General features: G+C 46.7%; 1 protein-coding gene across 6 annotated transcripts in view; it reads right to left on the bottom strand.

The window, feature by feature from the left end:
* VTI1A (vesicle transport through interaction with t-SNAREs 1A) overlaps positions 1-18,535 on the bottom strand; it is a 1,083,798-nt gene that overhangs the window by 996,122 nt on the left and 69,141 nt on the right. For all 6 annotated transcript variants that reach the window (XM_086922795.1, XM_086922792.1, XM_086922791.1 and 3 more), the window contains exon 2: positions 11,610-11,668. In XM_086922795.1, the coding sequence (XP_086778921.1) occupies positions 11,610-11,668 (59 nt within the window). The remainder of the gene's footprint in view (positions 1-11,609; positions 11,669-18,535) is intronic.

Here is an 18,535-nt window from a genome sequence, read left to right as displayed (position 1 = left end):
AGATTACATTTTTTTTAAAACGTCACAGTGAAACACTATGCCGGATTGTTTATCACCACAAAGCTTTGAATCAGAAACTCTGCCCAAGGGTTTAATTTCCTAGACAGCTCGCAGAAAGTGCACGTGGGTGGAACAGGTGTGCTATAATAGTACATAAGAAGTTAATGTAATGACTATATCGTTTTTCTTAAAGCCTGTCATCTTCCAGTCTGTAGGGGACAGAGAAAACTACCAGCACATTCAACTGCCACCTCGCCAATCAACAGGCAACACTCTCTTACCTGTGCTGAATCTGTGAAATTGAAAGGATTGTATGCCTCGCTGAAGAGTAACTAAAAATGGGCAAAAGGGTGTTCTAGGATTGGAATTCGTCCTCTTTAAAGTCCTAGGTGCACCACACTTCATGAACTCCAAAAACCTCTCTTTCTCAACTCTATCTGGGGTATCATTTTGCTCGGGATAATGTAATGCTTCTCAGCTAGGCACTATCTAGGGCTACACCACCTCTTTGCTCTTGTGCCACCATTTAAATACATGGGAGTAGCATATAAGTATTTTGGAGTATTGTTTGGAGTGGGACGGTGCAAATTATCCCCATCCGACCTCCACAATGTCCATGGGTACATTCTGAAACATCACTGCACATCGCCTTCTAAAAGAGATCTCCGGCCTCAACTGCAATCAAAGCAAAGTCGATGCTATCTCTCAAGTATGGCAACGAGGCTTATCCATGAAAGATTGCCAAATAGCGAACGCAAGGTAGGTGCTTGAAATAGCAGTGTGGGCTATGAAATGCAACACTACAAAAAAACTCGAATTAGACTTTGGTTTGGTAAAACAAGCATGGGGGGGCGTGGCTACGAGCGTCAAGATGGCGGTCGCACCTTAGGAGTGCTCCTCACCCCTCCTTCATCCGCTCGGTCATCCGTTTCCATCGGTACCTTCTGGCCCCCTGCATCGTGTGCCCAACTACCTGGGGACTGCTGGAGTGCCGTTTGGTGCATTGGTGGCGGTGTGGTGCAGTGCGAGCGGCCCGACTCCCCCCGGACCCGGCCACGAGGCAAACATAAAATGGCGGCCTCGGCCGCGAGGATTCCGGGCCTGCCGTCGGTCCGCCGCCCCGACATACCTGTGGATGCCTGCATGATGGATCCCCTGCTGTCCAGTGTCTGGGTTCGGAGACCTGTCTCGTGTGGTGGCTAACTACAAAATAAAATCTAAGTGTAGCCAAAAAAGAAAGAAAACATTTCTTTCTTTTAGTCCCCTCACTCACCGGAGTTTCCTCACGGTGACATGCTTCATCATCGGGGCCATCCCAGTTCTCTACGAAAAGGGGCGTGCTACACTGGGCTCTTTTTTCTTCATATGTCTCTTTAGGAGGACGACCTGTTCTCTAGTACCTCCTTTTCACTCTGATTATACATGGATCCCCTGCTGCGCCTGACAAATCCCTCCAGAGACTGCTGCCAGTAATCGGTCTCTCCCTTCCCTGCGGCTCCGGGGTCTACTGTGGATTGAAGCCAGCTGCCCTGTGTGTACTGCGATATCGACAGTCAGTCGAGCAGTTAAGTCCATACGTCCTACCTGGCAGGCTGCGGTGCTCCTGATCGGGACTGGCCCGCTGTGTGGTGGTCCGGCCCCGCCCACGGTGGATCGGCTCTGCATGGGCCGTGGTGCCGACTGCCGAGGCTTCTGGGGCAGTCTCATCGTGCCTGAGGGCACCGGAGCGCTTCCTGTTGCGCCTGCAGCCCGGCGGCCGCTGGGGGCTGGCGCGTGTGGAATACCCTGCTGTGGGTGAAGATCTTCGGCGCTGCCCTGTGAGCCGAACGGAGGTACACGGTTCTGCAGGCCTCAGCCCCAGGTTTCTGCGTGTGGCGGTGGTGGGCCCCGCTATCCCGGTCTGTGGACGGCAGCGCTGTGGCAGTGGGGCCCCATTGTAACAAGGTCCGGGGACTTGTGGACTGCTTCAGGTGACCCCCTGGGGCCTGGACTGGAGTCCCGGGTGCCGCAGCCCCCCGCTGTAACAGAGGCATCTGTGCTGGGCTGGTGCTTGCCCGGGCCTAGGTGGACTGCTTCCTGCACCGTGGGCCCTGTCTGCTGTGGGCTCTGCTGGGGTTGTGGCCAGCAACGAGGAGACACCATCACTGCCCTGGGCGGCCATTGAGGACGGGCCCCCCCTCGTCAACCCCTGGGCTTGAGCGATATCTCCGGAGGAGAAGGATCTGAGGAAGACATGTGGTGAGGCCTGCTGCTCGCTGCCTGCTCCGACGAGCTTCAACGCCTTGGAGTGGAGGTAAGGAGTGGGGGTGCAGCGGCATCTGGGTTGGGGTAGAGGATTCGGCCGTCGGTCGGGCGGCAGGCTGGTGCGTAGGGGCCCTGGTCAATGCGGCTTCCTTTCTTTAGCCCCGTCTCCCCCACTCCCAGCGGTTCTCCTGTGCCCTGTGGGCGAGGTGGACTGGCCTGGCTGGATCTCTCCCTCCCGGGCATGTCCCTGCCTGTCGCTGCGCTTCTGTGATCATCCGTCACTTCAGTCCCGGATCTGAGGCTATCCCTGCGGATGCTGGGTGTGGTCAGAGCAGAGTCTGACCGGGGGGCTCTTGAGCGCCTGGTCCCCACTGAGGGTAGAACATGGGCAGAACGGACAGATCCACAAAAGTCCCATTCACCCAAATCAAAATAGATTGCTTAACCACCCCAGAGGGGGGGTCTACTGGGGGGGGAAGGGCCGGGCAAGAGGCTCCTCCGTCCGCAGAACTGGCTACCATCCTCCAGGCCATCCACACATCCCAGACCTCGGTGGATGGCAAAATTGCGGAAGTAAGAGTAGATATAACTCTCATTAGGCAAGATCTTCGCAACGCAAATGCCCGGATTAAAGAGACGGAGTCCAGGATCTCCACTGTGGAGGACGACGTGCAGCAACTTAAGGGGCAGGTGGTCAGTCTTCAGTCCCACACTCAAGAGTTGCTTCGCCGGGCGGAGGACGCGGAAAACCGGTGTAGACGCAATAACCTCCACCTGGTGAGCTTTCCGGAAGGGGCGAAGCAAGGCTGCACAATGGAATTCCTGGAGAGGTGGCTGAAATCGTGGGTCCCTGAAGGAGCTTCGTCCTCTTGGTTCACGATCGAGCGGGTTCACCGGTCCCAGGCCCCCAGGCCAATGCCGGGTGCTCCTTCCCGCCCTATTATCATGCGGGCTCTTCATTTAAAAGACTGTGACAATATCCTTTCTGAAGCCCACAAACAGCCTCAACTCTTCCATGAGATTTGTGCTAATATGATTTTCCCAGACTACACCCGTGGTCCAGGGCCAATGGCGCTCCTTCGGAGAGGTCAAACAAAAGTTGAGGGCACTTAACATTCAGTACCAGCTCCTCTTCCCGGCTCCTCTGAGGTTGGTATTTGAGAATAAGACACTGTTCTTCGACAGCCTGACGGAGGCCAGGACCTGGGCAACAAAGGAGCGTCCTCTGCGGGCTGATGGTTGCGCCCTGGGAGGAGGGAGGGAGGCGGGGGGGGCGAGCTAGGCCACTCCACTCCTCAGCCTCCCTGTAATCGCTCCCATAGATGCCATGATCAGAGGCAGGCCCGCTCGGACTCCCGCCGGGTCACACACAACAGCCTACACAGGCCGAGGAAGGAGCATCAGAGGGAGACGTTCAGGTTCATCTGGCCGACTGGATGATGGAGGAGGTGTGTCCCGGCCCTCAGCGATTGATCTTCCAGACACAGACCGCTCCTGTAGCCCGATGCGGTTGTGGGACCCTGCCTGAACTGGTCTCTGCCGGCCGGGCCTAGCTCCGCTGCTAGAAACGGCACAATGTTTCTGATTTGTTCCTAGTTTTCCAGATGGTCTTTGTAATCACGCATCCGCTCACGAGGTGGGGTCCTCCACGCTTCCCCATTCCCAAGCGCTCTAGTTTGGTTGTTCACCCTGTGTACTGGGTGTTGTTTGCTAGGGGGTCGACAGATGCTTCTCTTCTTGAAGTGTAGGATGGGGGGTGAGGGGTGGAGGGTGGAGGTGAGGGGGGGTTTAGGAATGTTTTTCCCTGTACGTTGTTCTATTTTACGTTTTTTGTTTCAGCTATCACGGAATGCCACAACTTACCAGTGGGAGGGGTGGGTGTGTCCCCGCAGTATGAGTTTGCATGCATCACTCTAGGCTCCCAGGCGCGACTGTACATTCCAAGCCACGCGCTCCGCCTAGACCAAGAGCAGTCTACCATGACAGATAACACCTCCCCTATGGGATCTCTCCATGTGTTGTCGTGGAATGTCAACGGTCTGCTGGAACGTCACATACGTACTGCAGTTTTAAGGTACGTGCAGCGTCTTCACATAGACATCCTCATGCTTCAAGAAACGCACCTTCTGGGTAACTGCTGCCCCTTCTTGGCTCATTATAGCTATGACAGGGTATGGCACTCTGGCTTTTCCAGGGGCTCGAGTGGGGTTGCAATCCTCCTAAGGCGTACATTGCCCTTGGTCCTCTCCCAAGTGGTGCATTTGTGACAGTTTGTGGGTAGTTTGCTGGTACACCCCTCACTCATGTCGATATATGCCCCTCCTTCCTTGATTGCGCCCACTTTGGCACACATAGCTTCTTTGTTACACAACAAGTCTGCAGGCAACATGGTCATTGCGGGAGACTTCAATGCAGTCTTAGCCCCTGCCCTTGATACATCGGGAACCCCTTCGGCTGCTCGGGTGGCGAGTGCGAAACAACTGCGGAAATGGTCTGAGTCTCTGAGGCTTTGTGATGTGTGGCACACTTGGCACCCGCGCAGCATCCAATTCACGCACACACCACGGCCCACCACACCCAAGCGCGCATAGATGTGATCTTTGTTCCCGCGCCCAATTGTTCACTGATTGTCGATGTCCGTATCCTCCTTAGAGGCATTTCCAACCACTCCCCGATACTCCTTAGTTCAGGGCCCCCCTCTCCTATGGCCCGCAAAACATGGAGGATGAATGCCTGGTTTCTACACGATAAAGATTTCAAGAAAGAGATAGGGAAAGAGCTTACACAATGCTTTGATACCAATGAGGGTTCGGTGACATCCCCGGGTACTCTGTGGGAGGCGGGGAAGGCAACCATCAGAGGTTTCGTAAAGCTGCAGCTTAAAATCCAGAGGCAAGCACAGCTGCAGGAGATCTCTTCCAAGGAAGCACAGGTGCTTCGCTTGGAACAGCTCCTATCCACATCAGAGGATGCCGCTCAGACTCGGCAATTGGCCCTTATTCGGGACGATATTAAGCAATTATCCCTGGATGCGGCCAAGCTCCTCTGGAGGTCTTTGTGACAAGATTTTACGGCTGGGGAGACAAGAACGGTACGATCTTACACAGGCTGGCCACATATCCCAGGGCGAACCGTATCATTCTGGAGGTGGTCGACACAGCCGGACTGGTGAACCGGTCTCCCATGGCAATGGCAAATAATTGAGGAGGCGTGACCCTAGTCTCCCCGGGTAAGACCCCGGGTCCGGAAGGTCTGCCGCAGGAATATTAAGCGGCCTACCGAGGCACTCTAGTGCCCCACCTACCAAACTTATTTAAGGAAGCCGTTGACATCGCCACCATTGTGGTTCTCCTGAAATCCCAGCCTCCCTCCCGATTGAACCGCCCCATATCCCTCCTTAACACTGAAATTAAACTATACGCCACCATTTTGGCCCAGCGGCTAAAACCCTATTTGGCTTCATTGGTGCAACTGGATTAATGCGGGTTCATGCCTCAGAGGGGGACCCGCCACTGCCTCCAAAGACTGCAGTTGGCTCTGGCATATCGTCACCTGCTTACCCCTTACTCGGCACTCCTTTCCATAGACTTCGAGAAAGCTTTCTATTCAGTGGACTGGGCATATCTACAGGGCGTGCTGGCCGAGATGAGGTTCAGGCCCCACTTCTGTTCTCTGGTCCAGGTCCTATACGCCCACCAGAGAGCGCGAGTCCTGGTTAACGGGGTACTGTTGGAGGCCTTTCCCATCACCAGGGGCACTAGGCAGGGATGTCCCTTTTCTCCTTTGCTATTCGCCCTGGCGATGGAACCCTTGGCGTCCCTGGTGCGGGGCTGAGGACCGCCTCCGTGGATGGGAATGGCCAAATACGGACAAGATCGTGTTATACGCGGTTGATGTGCTTGTATTCCGGTCTGACCTCGCCTTCTCCGGGCCACAGTGCCTCCGGATCCTGCATGCTTTCGAGCAGGCCTCAGGGTTGCGGCTTAACCCCGGGAAGTCCGTGTTAGTCCCCCTTCATCTCTCTAGAGAGTGCTTCGATTGGCAGTCCACCATACTGCTCCGGAGGCAGTCAATTAAATGTCTGGGGATCTGGATCACCCTTCTTCCCGAACTGGGCTGGTCCCTCAACGAGGCCCCCTTTGTTAAGAAGGCTAAGGAAGACCTCTTCAAATGGAAAATGCTGCCTCTGAACCCCCTGGGGAGGGTGGCCCTGTTTATAATGATGATCCTCCCCAGGTTCCTTTAGGTCCTGCAGAACACCCCCTTCTGGTTTTCTAGGGCCTGGTTTAGGGAACTGGACAGTCTAATCACTAAGTTTCTCTGGAGTGGAGGACGGGCTCTGGTGGCTCTATCTGCTTGTCAGATTCTCTTTTACGAAGGTGGCATGGGGATTACGCATCTGTATTTTCTGGCGGTACGCCTATTAGTGGTCCACAATTGGTTTAGTGGGGGCTCGTCGGACCCAGCCTATAGGCTTAAATTGAGCAAACTGGAGATTACAGACATCCAAGCCATGCTATATGGGGAGCCCTTTCCGAACAGACTACCTGATGTGACGCGCTCAGTGTTGCTGGCATGGCGGGCCTCGCTCCAACACACGGGATGGTTGGGGGAGCTAACCCAGTGTACTCCCCTTTGGCAGGGGGCTTGGCTTCGGGAGGTCAGTGGGTTGCAGGGATTTAAAACTTGGGACCTTATTGGTATCTCCCAGCTAGGGGACGTGTGGCCAAGGGGTCAGATGTTGTCCTTCCAGGAGCTCCAAACTCGCTACTCCCTACACTCAACCCAGTTCTATAAATATCTTCAGTTGAGACATGCCCTCCTCAAACACAACGCGAGCGACAGGAGCCTCCCCGAATACAGCCCCACCAAGGCTCAGACGCTGCTGGGAGACTTGGGTGGGGGGGGGGGGGGTCTCCCGAATTTACTGCACTCCAGTTAATAACACTCCCACATCCCTAGACAAGTTGAAGGACCAATAGGTGGACTGGGTGGGCCCCCTTCATGATGTAGACTGTCGCGATGAGCTTATGTCCCCCAGAATAGCCACTGTCACCGCCAAACTCAAGCTGATTCCGTTATATTATTTACACGCTGCGTACCTCACTCCCTGCGCATGCAGCTTGCGGGTTTGCGCCCAGACACATCCTGTGCAAGATGTAAGCATGCCCCAGCTGAATTCCTCCATATGATTTAGGTATTCCCCCGCTTGGGGCAGTTCTAGGGATCCATTGAAGTGGAGCTAACGGAGGTATTGGGCTGGGAGGTTCCTCATGACCCACGTCACTCCTTGCTGGGGATCACCGACGGACTGGATGGGTCCAGGAATGATAAGCTCTTCTACAACATAGCTATGATGTTGGCCAAGTGGGACATTGCGGCGGCCTGGATAAGCCCTGATCCTCCTACGCTGGAGAGGTGGCAAAGAGGGGTGGATTGGTGTGTGACCTAAGAGAAAGCCATGTACAAAGCTAAGGGGCGTGTCAAGACATATCGCAGAGTGTGGGGGAAATGGCTGGGGGCTGTGGATGGTCCTAATTAATCGGACTCAAGTGTGGACTAGGTAATTTTATGGGGATCGTGATTGGGGGGTATGGTGATGGTGTGAATGAACTTATATTTGTGATTTAAGTGTATTGGCCGATTTGTTTCTATGTTTTTTCTTTTTAAAATCAATAAAATTTGCTTCTCAAAAAAACCAAGCATAGTCTCTTAAGGTCAATGTTCAAATGGTTTATATTTCAAGAATTTAAGGCGCACCCCAAGCTCATTATAATCTTTCCTCAGTAAGATGAACCATTTCTGGCAAAGAAGACAAGAACATCCCATGGTCAAATTTATTTGAATGAGGTGCTTTAGAACCTGTTTGCCAGCACTAAACTTGCTGCTGGCCAGTAATACTTTTTGTTTAGGAGAACTATTGTAGATTAGCTAAAATCAAAATCCTTTGAAGAGGACTATTTTGATTTTTCTAGATAAAGTTCCTGGCTGGCTCTTCACTTTTACAGAATGGGCTTCGGACAGAGAATTTAGATTGACTCCACCCTTGTGACTGCAAAATGCAAATTCATAAGGATGATATTATTCACAATTACTCTACACAAATTTAGGTTGATAAAGAAATCGGGCCCAATATCACAGGAGAGCCATCTTTGTAAATAAAAGCAGTCTTTAGGCCCTATATTCAGTACCTTTACCTTAGAAAAGGAATGTAGAGCGAGGTTAAAACCAATATACATAAAGCATAGCCTACTCACTTGTTGTTCCACCATTTAAGATTGTATGAATCATAATATAGTGGGTAGCCTGGCTAAGTCTTTTGTTTGTGGCTAGTCATTTGTGTCACAAAACAGTCCGAAGAAATTAGGTAATAAATGTGTGGGTTCAAATGTGTTGGCGTTTCAACCAAAACAGAATTAAAGGGTCACTATCAGTACAATGGAATTTTGAGCATAGGCAAACTTTTAACATCGTATTCAAATCTATTCCTACCGAGCATACTTCACTACACCCAATGACATGAATCAAGCAATCATCAGACCTTCACACACTGCACAAATCTGCTCCTACTTCAGGAACACTTCAACCTCAATCCTCTACAACTAACAATGTAAACCTTGGCCTACACCTCCTCAGTAGGAAGGCACTTGCATAAGGAAACATTATAAATCAAGGAAGTGTCTCAAACTGTGCTCTTACACAGTTTAAGTAGGCCATACAGGTAGCAGCTATGTTCTTTATCAATACAAAATAAACAAATCACAATAGTAACATGTAGTAACTGTGGCAAAATGAATGACTGATGCCATTGTTCATTTTGAGATATATCCATCCCAGGGCCATAACTAAGTGGTCTATTCAACTCACTTGACACTAATCAAAGAACAGGATTGGGTTGGTCGCTGTGGCTAGAGAGAAGGTAGGCACGGTGATTACTGGTCCTCATCTCTTCCAATGTGCACATAGAGGATACATGTTTATGTATGACTTGGGATGGTTATCTTTTTTTCTCAGTACTGTGTAGGTCCCTTGGCTAGCTTTTGCTTTGCCATTATGACTTTTTATTCCACTTTATATCAATATGTGTTTTTTTATTATTGTACCCTTAAACTTCCCGTGTGTTAACCTTCCCTAAACATATGTTTTACTAGTTTCACACTATCCTTACCCCGCTTCCCATCTCCAATGATTTTTGCTTTCAAGGTTTTTGACTACTCAATGGTTTTATAACCCAGCTTTAAGTGTGCCTATACTAAGACTGCCAACAGAGTTTTTCCTCATGAAAACTTGCTCATTATTGCATTTGTGCTGTCCCACTTAGACTTTTCTCATCACTCTCCAACATAATTAAAGCAAGGACATCCCTCTGCTACATATAGTTTGGTTCTGTATCTGCTTAAATCCACCAGATTTGATGGCTTTTAATGAGAGAAAATGGTTCTTTTCGAACCTTTAAGCATTACTCGTTAACAAAAGTCTACTTCGGGCCTACCTTTTTGGATAATAAATTGTGGCTTAAGCTGCTAGCACACAAACTACACTCTGACCCCAGAAACATGTTCTTAATTGACATATTTAGGTCTGCCAGAAGGGGGCAGATTGTTTATACAGTCCAAGGCTCCTCTGTTGCTCCCCATCTGAAATCCGTAGCAAATCAATTCATAGTCAGAACAAAAAATAAAACGTAGATGTTCAATAAACCTAACCAGTCGGAACTGTTCTCCGCTACTGTTCTGTCACCAAGTCTAAAAGATCCTCCTGGCCTAAGGTTTGTGCTTCATATAAATATACTTGTAGAAAGATAAATAGTGATGCCCACACTTTCCCAGACCAAATCTCTTAAGGCTCTCAGAACCCTAGATCAGCACTTTTGTCTTTCTGTGCCGATTTTAAAAATACTGCAAGTTATTGCATAATCAGCACTTGTTTTAAGTGATACAAGGTCATGATGGGTGAACTAGCATCACCAACCAGGAATCTAGTTTTCCTAGTGAAGAAGAAACTTGCAAGGCAAAGTGTGTATCAGCCACTTGTTATCTAACAACAACATCCTTAATTATTACTATGAAGCAATGCAAGCATAATGGAACCTATTTATTTATGGGTACTTTCTGCCTAGCAGGAGGCAATACTGGAGGAAATTAGCATTCATTGATTACAAAGTAATTGTGATTATTTAATAAAGCAGACAATAACAGGTGATACAAAAGAAATTAATTCTAAACAAAACTTTAGAAAAGGCTTTAATATTCATATATCAAGATGAAAAAAACACACATTTTGAATAAAATAAAAGATTTCTAGAAAAGGAGTAATGTGTATAAAGGATTATTTGGAACAATTAAGAGCCCCATTCCATAACATTGATCCGTGAGCCACAGAAAAGAAGATGAAGAAAGACAGCTGAAGGTGACACAGAGGTTTACAATTACAAGTGGGTTCTGAAATAGCACTTTAATACAGAGTGTTCTAATTTGAAGGCACTTAATGTAATTGTTACGCTTCTGATCCCTCGTAAGAGTATAAAGGAAAGTGTGCTGGTTCTGCCTCGGTCAAAATGAAATGTAAAGCAGCATGTGCTGTAAACTAATAAGATGACTAAATAATTAGTTTTCTTCAACATATTGTATTTTTAACATACATTTGAACATTTTCAAGTCAGATAAGCCAGGAAAATGAGGGGGTGAGTCATTTCCAAATACGTAATCAAGCTAATCAAAGCAGACACAGCTCCCCCACTCCAGCGGCTTAAATCCCAGGTTACAGTCAGATACTTAAACTAAAGTATAAAAGCTGCCACTGAGGGGACACATCTCCTACCACCAAATAAAACATCCGCTGATCATTTACAAATTCTGAAGCCATATTTCTAAAGGGTTTCAGAGAGAGCATTACGGTAACGAGCTTAAAAAAGATTGGAATCTTTATTCACATGCCCTAAATAATGGAGGTTAGCCTGTGCCGGTGTTTACATCTGAGTGAACTGAGGTGAGGAAAGATGCAGGAAGAGAACGAGTTCGCCCAAAATCCCAGAGTGGGCCATGCAAGTCAGTGGTCTCCAAGAGATTCTGAGTATGAAACCAGACAAAATCACTAGCTAAACCTCCTAAGACTTTTATCACATTTCTCTAAACCATACACTTCCACTCTAGACAACGCTTCTAAACCATACACTTCCACTCTAGACAACGCTTCTTTCCATTACAACATATGTCATACACATTTCCAACTTCTCAGGTGGAAAAAATCAGGCAGGTTGGTGTGTCTTGCGTAGAAACAAAACGACATAGTGGGTCAGGTGCTCTAGTCTTAAGTGTTGAATTTAACAGTGACTTGTCAACAAAATAAGACAATGAAATACTTACCAACTCTCTTGCTTCTTCCAGCTGTTTTTCAACTTGTGCAACCATCTGCTTCTTCTCATCTGAAAAATAGTCGAAAAATAAACCACTTAAGTATCACATTAGCATATAAATCGTACGTATTTGTGCTGCCAATGTAGAAGTCGAAAAAATACAATTCCAACAATAAATGAAGCAGTTTTACATAGATGATCACGAATATTTTCATGGTACCCCTAGAGCAGCTTCACGTCCTTTTACACCTTTTGCCACTAAACACACTTTTCATTTAAAGAATTTGGCATTAGGCACTATGTATTTTTTTTTTTATGAAACGCTCAAACTGGTGGAAATGAAGTAGATTTTGAAAATGGACCAATATAAACTACGACAAAATCCCACATACGGAAACCCAATATACTAAAATATTGATAAAAAAAGCAAACGCATTGATTCATATTGAATAAACTTGATATAGGTCTGTATACAATATAAAATGATCACAAATGGAACTTCAATCCTCACATAAATCTTTCTTCACTCAAGGGGTCAGGTAGATGTAACCTTCTACAGTTTTCAGGTAACGTTTGCAACTGAAAATGAAGTTAATGTTGCAAACGCAGCTCAAAGCATCAACTGGCCTCCCGCGCACCAGTGCTCCCCACTAACCTTTACACCGCACAAACATTATCGACAGTGGGATCCCGAGTACTTTTAAATATCACGTTTGGAGACAGAACCATGTACATAGTCTACAAATATATGATATTTAAACTGCTGAGGTGAACCACTACACAGCCTTGGAATAACTGTGTGCAAGCATTCATACCCCTCTCCAGCTCATGCAACTCTAATATTACCACTAAATCATGCATACAGCACCGTAAACAACAGAGAAATTGTATGAGGGTTGTGGGTTGTCAGAAGGAGAACAGTTTTGCCTATATAAAGAATAAAGAGCTGTTTTCATCAAAGGAAATAGATCTCAGACAGATAATACAGGAGTGGAGAGAATGTGGCGCTGTGGCCAAAGCTGCTGACTCGAGAGCTGGGGATCTCGGTTCGAGTCTCGGTGGCGCAGCGCAAGATCCTGTGATTCTATGCAAATCACTTAATCTCTCAAATGATAAATAGTTATATAAATATGCTGCCAGAGTAAAAGATAAAACGTTATGAAAATATAGTTCCACAAAAGCAGATGTTAACAGTAGTTCCGCAGCGGGAAATTGATAAGAGAAGCAGACGAGGAAAAGCCTTGGTAAATGCAGGAAAATATGCTACAGCTAACTGAAATGGAGGACAAGTAACTGACACGCACAGGAACCAATGAGAAGCCAGGAAAGAGGGGAGGCACGATGTAGTCCATTTTAAGTTTATATTAAAAACAATACATTTCTCAAGCACAGCGCAAGCGCTGTGCAGGTGAAACCTAAAAAGACATGGGTGCATGGTGAATTTGCTTAAGTCAGTAGACACTGTTCCTTACTATCCCCGGTCTGAGTCTGTCTGTATAGAAAGCGTATCCAGCTTACTGTGGCCATTGTTCTGTCTTCTGTTTCACTGCGATCTATCAGCGCTAGAATCTTTCTGTCTTTCAAGAAGGAGTATAAATGGGAAATGATCTCCCTTCAGCCAGAGGAGCAAGCTATAAGCAGCCTGTGAAGGAGCTCGTATCCTGGTGTTAGTTACTTCAACAGAATGATATTCTTTCTGATATTCTGTTGCAAGGCAAATGAGAATTTCAAAGAACAGAGATAGCCCGCAGTATGTGACCCACTATGGAACACATTAGCGCTCTCAAGAATAACAATGTTAATGTTAATGTTATGGGAATTTGTATCGCGCACGGCTGCCCCAGCCAAGGGGCGTCCCGGCGCTGCAATCAATGCAATGCAATGCAATCAACTTGCTTTTTTGGCAAAGAAAAGGCATTCCTTTGGTCTTGCCTTGAGAAGGTCTTGTTAAAAAATATAATTTTCTCTTAAACCAGAGGCAACCCTTGGTAGTAAGTATCATGAACCTGCTTCCTCCACACGATTTTACATTCCAGACCATTTAAAGATATTTAGAAGCTGTTTATTTCAAATTAAACCTTTAGCCTTCATATTGAATCCGCTTTCTTAGCCATCGCCTAATGAAATGATTTTCCATTTTATATACACTAGTACTTCAATTTCATTAATGCACCTGCATTCTGGTTCTACTTAAGAGATAGGAATTTATGGAAAAATGGCACAAGTGTTTAGCTAATGTTAACAAAGAAAGCTGGTGATGGCAGGCACCATATAAGCATCTGCAGAGGGCACACAGAACGAGTGAGGCAATAAAGGTCCTTGGGAAGGTCTGACTGTTTAACCCATGTGAGTAACTGAAACTTTCCTCGATGGCAATATTAATTTGATATCTATAAAGCCCATCACCGCCTCTGTGATGCCAGTGCCAACCATTTCCTGTCACAAATAGCGTCGTCTGCAGGACTGGATCTTCTAGCAGCAAGACACTTTCCTTCTGAAGTCTTGAAGCCAGACCCTAGAGATTGAGAAAAAACGGCCAATGAAGTGTATTTCTACCCAACTTCATGTGAACTCCAAGTCTCTACCTAAGTGCCAAGTTAAAAAAAATCCAGATACGGGGCAGCAAGGCCAAACTAATCAGAATCATGCCAATCAAAGGCACCAAGCAACCGACAATATTAAGCATCTTCCCTAGCTTCATTTAATACTCTATATCTCCATTCCTTCCATTGAAGCCAATAAGAAATCACTCACATACTCACAGACTTTTGATTCATGTCAGTGGCACAAGCATGGATCAAAAAAGCAAGACAAGGCTTCATTTGTGTAGGTTTTGGCAGTTAACACTGAAATATGGAAGTAATATTTTTAATTTTTTGTAATCTTTTCACCATGGACAATTATATGGGCCCAGATCATTTACATCCACAGAGTCTCCGAGATGCTTAACACCTCCCCACCCCCGGGACCAGCCAAGTTAAACATTTCAGTATACTTTTCTTTTTCTCATTGTTATGTTTTGTTAAACAGCAATTGCGCTGTCCTGAAGAGACGTGTTGTTTTCTATCTGTGGGATTACAAGCGGCCCATCTCCTTTAGTAAACTTCAGCCTCGCTCTTGTTTTCTTTGATGCTATTCATCATGGCATGTGTGCGTCATCCCTCTTCTTGTGTTTGGCGCTTCCGTAGCGCATGGACCAAGTACATGTCACCTTACACTGCTCTGGTTTGCCGAGTTATGTTTTTCTTTGTTTCCACGCACTCCATCGGAGTTCTTGTGCTTTCAGGCTGTCTCCCTTGTACACATACACACATACCACTAAACTGCATGCATGTGTACATAAACTAATGCATTTTTTTAAAAGTTGTTAAAACATGAACAGCACTTGTTTATTTTTTTGCATGATCCGATGGATCTGGAGCAATCGCTTTGTCGTCCGTCTTGCCATAGTGCAAATAATGGCAATGGTATTGGAGCGCTTTAAGTGGTCACCAGTTACATCAGAAAGTTGACTGGGGGTGGGTGCTTGCAAAGTTTAACTTTCCGTCCTTCATCGCCTTTGGTTTTGTTTTGTTCGCCCTAAGTTGGCAGGGTATGCCCAGACGTGGGTCCCTTGCTCACTTTGTCACTAGATTCAAGATAGCCTGGCTGATGACTGTTATGAACCCGAAACCGGTCCCAGGATGCTTGTTTCCGGTCCAGGGAAGACATGGCTTGGTAGTTCGGGCTTGACTGTTCCCATGAGGCACAGGGTCAGACTGATTTGCATATGGCCATGTCTGAACGGGGGTGGCGGAGTGAGCTAAAGAATGATGATGGATTAAACCCAGCTCAGTTGACTGGGGGTGAGTGCTTGCAATGTTCGACACTCCGTCCTTCATCCCCTTTGGTTTCACCAGTTACATTACACAATGACACATTCATTTTTGTTGCTGATCCGGCTTCAATTAAGGTTTTTTTTCCTGTTGTTGCTTGCCCAATTCCCCATCCCCTCCTGCTTCCATGCTTGACCTGTCCCCCACTACCTCCCTCGTTGCTTTTTAAAAACTTTTTTTTTTTTATACAATCCAATGGTATAGGAGCACTTGTTCAGTCATCCATCTCACCATAGTGCTAACACCAGCCGATGGTAATGGAGTGCTTTCAGTGCTCACCAGTTGCATTACCCAATGACACATTCATTGTTGAAGGGAGGGGGAAGCATAAGCGATTTGCCCGGGATCACAAATTGTTCAGCTGAGCACGAGATGCGAACCTGGTTCCCCATTTCCCTTGTCGGCAACTCTGCCAGTTATGCCACATCTCCGCTTCACTTCAAAGTTCCCCAACTGTTTCTCACTATCACATCCACATTTGTTCTGCAAGACTCCATCAACACTGAATAAGCATTGGCAAAGCCAATAGATCTTGCCAATGGCCTTATGAATGTGAATGTATTTTAGCCATGTTGTCTAGCAGCACATCTTCTGTTAAGTATGGTAAAAAGTCACTGAAAAAAGCACCATGATGCCGCCAGCCCAGGCCACGACATAGCGATTTCTTGTGTCACGAGAAGCAGAACAATAAATTCAACATGGGGGGGGGCAAAGAGACTCAACATCCTGTGATTCTGGGCTTTCAGTAACTTACGGCAATGCTGAACAGCGGATTTGCTGCTACACACCATGGCTAAAAGACATGCACATTGACAAGGGCAATAGCTCGGGCACTGCCAAGACTTATTGGCTTTGCCAATGCTGGTTTTCATGTACGAAGAGCACAACAGCAAAGTTCACACTAAATCAATCAACAGGCAAGAGCAGTGAAATTAAGAAAAGGTCTGAAATTGGTTAGAATACAAATAAAGACACTTTCGTTTGAAATCTGAAAACAAAAATCAATCCATAAATACCGGTGTCATTTTTTAACCATTATCATGTCACAAACCACTTAAAAGTCTTCGCAAATAGTGAAATGGATCTATGTCACTGCAGGACAGAGGAATGGAAACGGGAGAGTCAAAGGCCTCAGGGAACTGAAGAGTGAAATGTTGTTGAAAGACAAAGACATTTGAAGATGTGGTCATGTGAAGATTAGTTGGGCAGGATTTGACAGGATCAGAAAATAAGATCGGAGATCGAGCAAAGAACAAACATTTGGAGCGAACACAAGGGGCACTACCAGAGTAAGCCGAAAAATGAAGTAAATCTCAGAGCTAGAGTAATTCGCTCACGAACTCAGTCAGCTATTGCCAATCAGAAGGCAAAGACCAGAAAGATAGAAAAGAGCACCAATGTAGCTTGGTGATTTGAGGCAAACACAGTTTTAAGGGGTACAATGAAACATCTGCCTACAAAACCCATGGAGTCGGGTACAATGCAGAGGGAACAAACAACGCAGACTCAACAGTAGTTCAGTAGACATTCTAAAAGGTAACACCACTGTCACTACCCAAAAACATGAAACCTAAACCGAGCTACAGAGGGGCACTCCATGTAAGCATACGGAACTACAGTAGAGCAGGGTGCTTTTAGTCTGAAAAGCACGGGGATTTGCTTCATGTTAGAGTGCTCAGAGACATGGGATTGATAACAAGCATGCAGCAGAACCAATACGCGAGTCCCTGAGATAAGCACACTGATACAGTCCCAGGGAACCCCCAACAGTAGCATATAACATGACTGGTTACATGATGAAACCCTGGCATCTGTTCCTTCTCATGTCCTGTGTAGGGCCAGAATAAACCCAAAACACAAAGGAAGGGGGACTAGGTACTGATAGACGACAGGTGCTGGAAGTAGCTCTCGCCATCATTTAGGGCATTAGCATGGAAGACAAAAGGTTTGTGAGCCAGGAACAGGAGTTTGTGCGCTGTGTACTGAGTTGTGTGCAAGATTGGCGCTTCACCAAGGCTCCTCACTAACATAAGTGAACGATAAACACAAAAAGAAACATGGGTGGCAGATGTACTGTTTCCTACTGCCCCATAGCACATGTCACTGAGGCCTTCCTAGTCCCCCAAAGCCACAAACAGAAAAAATAGGGTAAATAATCTAGCGATGGAGAAACTCTTATGGTCTGCTGATACAACAGAGCACACTAAGGAAGGTCAGGCTGATACCACATTAGAGCTAAAATGAAATGACAACATTCAGGCAAAGATGTGATGAAAAAAAGGTACCGTTCTTGTTTATTTGGTGAGACTTTGTGCAGAGTGAGTTGCCAGTCAAACAAATGGCTACTTGATACAAAGGTACAAGGATTCAAAATTGTAGGCTGGAGGGTGGTGCTAGGTTGAAGGGCATGTTCAGCAGCAGGCGCAAAACGATCCCTGTAAAGCCAACCGAATTCTGCTGAATTAACCCAGTAGGAGTATTGGAATATATACTTAATAGACATGTAATACAAGTCTGGAACTCAGAGGTGGAAATTTGCTGAAATAAACACACTGACGTTCCACCAAAAATGTTGCCCCTTGACGTCAGGCAAACTGCTGGTTGCAAGGTCTCCAAATTGCTGTTGATCACATAGGACAGTCATTTAGAAGCTGTGAAAGTGCAGAAGGCCCCTTACTACAGTGAGTTCACACAATATGTTTTCCCCCATCAGTACCTAACTCTGCACTTTCCATCACTTCATAGACCAACCAGATTTAAGAATGCAAATCCTTTTTGTCCGGCCAATGCATTTTGCTGGAAATATCCCCAAGTGCAATGACTTTTACATCTGGCCCAGGTGTCCACTACAGCCCGGGTAACAAGGTGAGTGGAATACCCAGGTGGAATTCATCTCCACTCAATTACAAGAGTGGGCTGGCGTTCACCCTATTTTATTTTACTGGTATGTAAATCCTTCCAGAAAAACTGTCCTGCCAATGAGCTTCATTACAGCTTGGCCTTGTTACCAGCCCGCACCCTACTACCTTCCATTGTACTCACGGAGAAACAAATGCTCCAC

This window comes from Lissotriton vulgaris, chromosome 5 (assembly GCF_964263255.1).
Source record: "Lissotriton vulgaris chromosome 5, aLisVul1.2, whole genome shotgun sequence".
Classification (NCBI taxonomy): domain Eukaryota; kingdom Metazoa; phylum Chordata; class Amphibia; order Caudata; family Salamandridae; genus Lissotriton; species Lissotriton vulgaris.
This window is presented reverse-complemented; position numbering and strand designations above follow the sequence as displayed.